The sequence below is a fragment of the Micropterus dolomieu genome, linkage group LG18 (genome assembly GCF_021292245.1).
Source record: "Micropterus dolomieu isolate WLL.071019.BEF.003 ecotype Adirondacks linkage group LG18, ASM2129224v1, whole genome shotgun sequence".
In the NCBI taxonomy this organism is placed as follows: Eukaryota; Metazoa; Chordata; class Actinopteri; order Centrarchiformes; family Centrarchidae; genus Micropterus; species Micropterus dolomieu.
Genome location: NC_060167.1, coordinates 15,747,682 through 15,753,511, shown reverse-complemented (window position 1 = coordinate 15,753,511; position 5,830 = coordinate 15,747,682). Strand labels below are relative to the sequence as shown.

At 39.5% G+C, this 5,830-nt stretch overlaps 1 protein-coding gene across 3 annotated transcripts in view; it reads right to left on the bottom strand.

Annotated features, from left to right (window-relative positions):
- Positions 1-3,780, bottom strand: part of kif5ab (kinesin family member 5A, b) — a 50,594-nt gene extending 46,814 nt beyond the window's left edge. For all 3 annotated transcript variants that reach the window (XM_046029067.1, XM_046029069.1, XM_046029068.1), the window contains exon 1: positions 3,587-3,780. In XM_046029067.1, the coding sequence (XP_045885023.1) occupies positions 3,587-3,622 (36 nt within the window). In that variant the 5' untranslated portion in view covers positions 3,623-3,780. The remainder of the gene's footprint in view (positions 1-3,586) is intronic.
- Positions 3,781-5,830: the final 2,050 nt, after the last annotated feature.

Below are 5,830 nucleotides of genomic sequence, written 5' to 3'. Positions count from 1 at the left end.
ACGGTGTGTCCATATGTGTGTATTAAACCTGAATAGCAGTGCATATATCACATTAAGAGGCCCATCTGTCTGTTTTGAGAGGTATTCATCCTGAGTGCGAGTTTGCATCTAATTTTATTTGTGTATATTCTGTGCTTTTGTGAGCCACTGGGTGTTTTGAATAAGTGCAGTGAAGCATAAAGCCTTGGGCAAAAGTCTGTGTGACCCCAGGAGAGACAGAGAAAGAGATCACATCTGAGGTGAAGCCATTAGAGGCAGCATTCAAGGACTTCAAGGAAGAGTGAAGTGATGGAGTGGAGAGGAAAAATGAGGAGCGGAGGAGCAGAGCAGAGGAGTGGAAACAGAGAGACAGTAGAGGAAAGTAGATGACCTGAAAGCAATGATTGTATGTGAGAAAAACAGTGTGAGAGGTAAAACACACAAAGAGACAGAAGAGATTTTCTGATTGAAGCAGGTCTTTACAGACGGGGGACGAATTAAATTAAAAACCTAAATGAAAGTGGAGAAATATGTGAAATGCAGATGCTTCTGTGCACCAGGGCTCACTGAATGGTTTTGTGAGTATGAAAGTGATGTGAATAAAATAATACTGCCTTTACAGTCTCCAGATCTCAACCCAGATTCACACATTTTGGACCAACGTGTAAAACAGTGCTCTCACCACCATCTCCAAAAGACCAGATAATATAATATAAACTTTCATCTTCAAATCTATTTAGTGATGTCTGTGACTGTCTTTGATGATTTATGTCCTTTGTGTTTTGTCTGTCTATTTGCTCTACTCAGGTCTCTCATGCAAAAGAGATCTTGATCTCAATGAGATTACCTGAAATAAATAAGTGTTTTAGAGGAATATCTTGTAGAGGAATGGTGTTCATCCCTCAAGTAGAGTTTCATAGACTTGGCAAGGAGCACTGAAGCTGTTCTGGATGCCTTGTTGTGGTCTGACTCCATACTTCATGTTGTTTTTTCCTTTATTTTGACAACCAAGTCTTTTAACCAGCAAACCAGCCTGTTAATCAGTGAGAAACCAAACAAATCAGCCAACCAGCTAACTATCTGCCATTTAAATTGAGACACAGCCAGCCAGAGATATGCTAATTCATCACGCAGACATAGATTTGTATTCACCAAATAATTAGCCAGCTAGAGTCATTCAGAAAAGCCATTTCACCCAGTTCTGGTGATGAAAATAGTGACTGAGAGCAGTCTATTCTTGTTAATAAAACATACCTCACTGATAATAGGCCTAATTGTTTGTTTATGTACAGTGTCTGTATGTATGTGTGTGTGCATAGGAATAAGGACTGCATATATACAGTATGTGTGTAAAATTCACAATAGCAGTGTGTTCAATTGTACAAGACACCCTGGAACATTGAATCTGAATCTGAGCACTGAATCTATACAAGCTGACTCTCAAACTGTTTTATTTATTTACTAGTACAGGGGATACTAGGAACGAGAAGATAATTTTCCTAAGGGGAAAACACATTATTGCTGCTATTATTATTAAAGAGGTGGTATTATGCTTTTTGTCTTTTCCCCTGTCCTTTATTGAGTTAGGCTATATCTCTTTTTTTTTGCATGTAATAGGTTTGCAAAGTGAAAAAGCCCAAAGCCAAATGGAGTTCCCATCTCCCACAGAAAGCTCTGCTCTGAACCGCTTGAAAACAGCTCGTTTGTAGTCCAGCCTTTTCCGTTCCTTCACTGTGACGTCACAATGACAACGAGTCATAAAGCTTGCCAAGCGGCTAGCGGGGTCAGGCACACCCTCAAACCAAGCTAGTCTGAGTGAGGCCCTTTGATTTTAGTTAAGCCGCTTTTCCACTGCACAGTGCCAGCTCGACTTGCCTTTGTTTGGTTTTCCATTGTAGAAATGTTGTACCTGTACCTGCTTCGAGGTACTTTTTTTCGTATCACCTTCCAAGCGAGCTGAGGGATACTAAAATGTAACATGAAAACACGACTGATTGGTCAGAGAGAATATTCACTATTCACTGCATCGTCATTGCATCATAGACTGTATATAAAAAGCATTGCATGCGCCAGACAGAGGCCAGCAACAGAAAGTTTTATATTTTACAGTTTTCGTATGTAATTTCATCACTAAATCCACTTCTGAGAAGTTTTGAGGTGAGAAATCAGCTGTGTAGATTTCAAATATTGACAGTTTTATGAGAAGTGATGGCGGTACAAAAATGTGCTTGAATATTTTCGGAGTTGAGGAGCTCCGCAAGTGGCTGTGGGGGAAGCCTGTGCCAACCCGCAGGAGGAGCGTGTGAGGCCGGCCAGCCGCCCGCTCACAGAGCCCTCTGCTCCCACCGTCACACAGACCGCTGCAGCAACAATGGCAGAGGAAAATACAGCTGGAAGGTTTTCATACCGCTTAACTGTCTTTACATTCTGAGTAATGTTGAAACGTTTTAACTAAAAAAAAAGAAAGCTGTGTGGCTCGCTGGTGTGTGTGTAGCATTTTTCGGCAAGGCAGCACAGATTGTCAGAACACCGGCAACAGTTCAACGTTTAGTCCTAAAAGACGATGCAACTCCGACTCTGTTTGGGCCTGGAAATTCACAATCACAACCTGTAAGTATGCTTTATTGGTTGTGAATTATATTTAAAATAAACACGACAATGTAACTTCACAGACTGTTCAAGTGCGGAGTTGTTGTAAATGTTGGCTAATACACCTAAAGTTATAACTATAATGCTAATGTTACACCCGATGTGAAAGCTACTGAGCAAACGTTCAAATTGTTTGGCCAATTTTTATGTAAAATTGAGTTTTAAAAGTGATTTTTGTAGTGGTTTATGGAAAGATGTGGAACAATGATGTTGTGTGGTTGTGGACTTGTGAGTAACTTATACCATCTGCTAGGTTACGGTCGCAGTCAGAAGCGGCTTTGATTTGGATCACACTACCTTGTTTCTTAAGACCCGCCCTTCCCTGCTTCTGAATGGCTAGTAGTCCTTACCTGGGAACTGAGCATTTGCAACTCCCAACAAAGATTTTGTACATGTAAGATGCATCACTCTGTAGCTCAAGAGCGGAGCGTACAACACATACAGTGAAAAGAGGAGATGCAGCAATGCGCAGTATGAGAAAAATTTTTGAAAATTAAACCATGTAAACCTGTTCTGGTACAACCCCTAAATAAGATTTTGAACCTGAAAATGAGCATAATACCACCTCTTTAAACAATAGCAACACATAAAGAGATTGTCAGCTGCTATAACTGTATGACAGTAACTAGATCTTATTTTAATCTTAATAAATCAGATAGAAATGCATCGAAATACTAATAATTAATAAACTATTAAATGGTTCGATAAGTCAAATAAAACATGCAAACTGCTCTACAACACAAAACACAGTAAATCTGTCAATTGAGTTAAAACCAGAATCAGACTATTTGGCATAGGTTTTAGAGAAAATCTCATTAAAAAAAAAACAAACTACAAAACAGAGGTAAACACCAAAGCACAGTGACAGCACTCCAGTTAGCTAGAGCTAACTGGGGAGATAGCTACAGCTAGCCTTAGCTAAAGCTTTTCTACGTGCGCCCATAGACTGTAGGCTTACAAAAGAAGTGGACCTGGTTATCGTGACGTCACCCATTGGTTTCTGGACTGCCGTTTGGAAGCCTCGAATTTGGCCATTTGGCCGTTGCCATGTTGATTTTTTGCAAGCAGGAACCGGACGTGACAATATTTGGACGAGACGACTAGCTAGCTTGGTTAGCTAGGTGCTGCTGTAATTCACCTTAACTGCTACAAACAGGTTTAAAACAAAATGTAGGCCACTTACCGGAAAAACTAACAGCTGACTCCTAATAAACTTTGTCAACGGTGCTGGTTAACTTAACATAATGCAGCTGAAACTCTAGTCTGTATGACAGGTTGCCATTGGTAGCGACTTGTCAATCACAATGTAGTCCCGCCCTAAAGCATATGCTGCTTTATTGTCTATTTTCCTCTAAATGGGACCATGATTTACTAAATGAATCAGACTGTATTAAAGAAGACCTGAAACTAGCGATTGAGACCATAAACCCATTACGGAAGTGTTTACTAAGATAATAAATCAACTGAGAAGTAGGCTAATTTTAGCATTGTTTCTAATGGAACCAGACTTCTTTCTGCAACCAAAAGAGTCGCCCCCTGCTGGTTGTATAAGTCACTTTTCAGAGCTGGAGGTTCGCGCTTGCATGCGTCGTAATCTGTATTGATGCTCATAAATAAAGTCAGTGGCTGAATATAAATAAAAAACAGTCGTGCTAAATCTACCTAACCTTGCTTATGAACTTATATTTTTGTTACACAGTTTGACAAAATAGCCTTTAAGCTTCATATTCTTTTTCTGGTCTGGTTGTATAGTTATTGCGTTCAGCCTGACTAAAATATGGGTAAGATTATCATTTTCATTATTCATCATCACGTACCATAATTTATAAACAATAAAATCATCACATCATTTGTATGGTGGTAAGTCTCATGCACAAATTGACAGATAAAGCGTGTGCTTGTGAACTTAAAAGGATCATGATAAATTACGAGTTATACTACGAAAGATTCCATCTGTGAAGGCCTGGAACAGACCTGGTTATTCAACTCGCTGATACATTTGTTTTTTGTCTAGCTTGTTATTGAATGTGTCATTTAAAAGGCAAAGAGGCAGCGGAGCACACATGTAATACATGGGGGTGCAGGGGATTACTAGTGTATTTTATTCCTGACCGCTGGTGCAGACATAATCACAGTTTAGAGCAGCCTCTTCAGTTGTATGGCTTTTATGTAAAGGGCAGTACAACACACGTGCTGACAAAATGTAATTTTGTTTATAGACTATGTACAGTAAAAATCATTAGCATGGCAATTGTTGAGCGTATTAAAACCCATTGAAAATAATACAGTGCAAGATGGTGCACCATGTGTGGCAGCTTGTTGGAACAGCTCTCACTTTTTTTTATCTTTTTTTCCCACATCCAAACACCTTAAATTCTATCTTGAAGTTTTTTCTTAATCCTTGTGGGATCAATAGAATTTTTATCTATTATGCTCATTTTTTATGCTCATTTTCAGGTTCAAAATCTTAATTAGGGGTTGTACCAGAACAGGTTTACATGGTTTAATTTTCAAAAAACACCATATTTTTCTCATCCTGCACATTGCTGCAGCTCCTCTTTTCACCGTATTTGTTGTACGCTCCGCTCTTGAGCTACAGAGTGATGCATCTTACTTGTACAAAATCTTTGTTGGGAGTTGCACATGCGCAGTTCCCAGGTAAGGACTACTAGCCAATCAGAAGCAGAGAAGGGCGGGTCATAAGAAACAAGGTAGTGTGATCCAAATCAAAGCCGCTTCTGACTGCGACCGTAACCTAGCAGATGGTATAAGTTACTCACAAGTCCACAACCACACAACATCATTGTTCCACATCTTTCCATAAACCACTACAAAAATCACTTTTAAAACTCAATTTTACATAAAAATTGGCCAAACAATTTGAACGTTTGCTCAGTAGCTTTCACATCGGGTGTAACATTAGCATTATAGTTATAACTTTAGGTGTATTAGCCAACATTTACAACAACTCCGCACTTGAACAGTCTGTGAAGTTACATTGTCGTGTTTATTTTAAATATAATTCACAACCAATAAAGCATACTTACAGGTTGTGATTGTGAATTTCCAGGCCCAAACAGAGTCGGAGTTGCATCGTCTTTTAGGACTAAACGTTGAACTGTTGCCGGTGTTCTGACAATCTATGCTGCCTTGCCGAAAAATGCTACCATAGCGCAAATCGATAGACTCGACTCTACTCGGC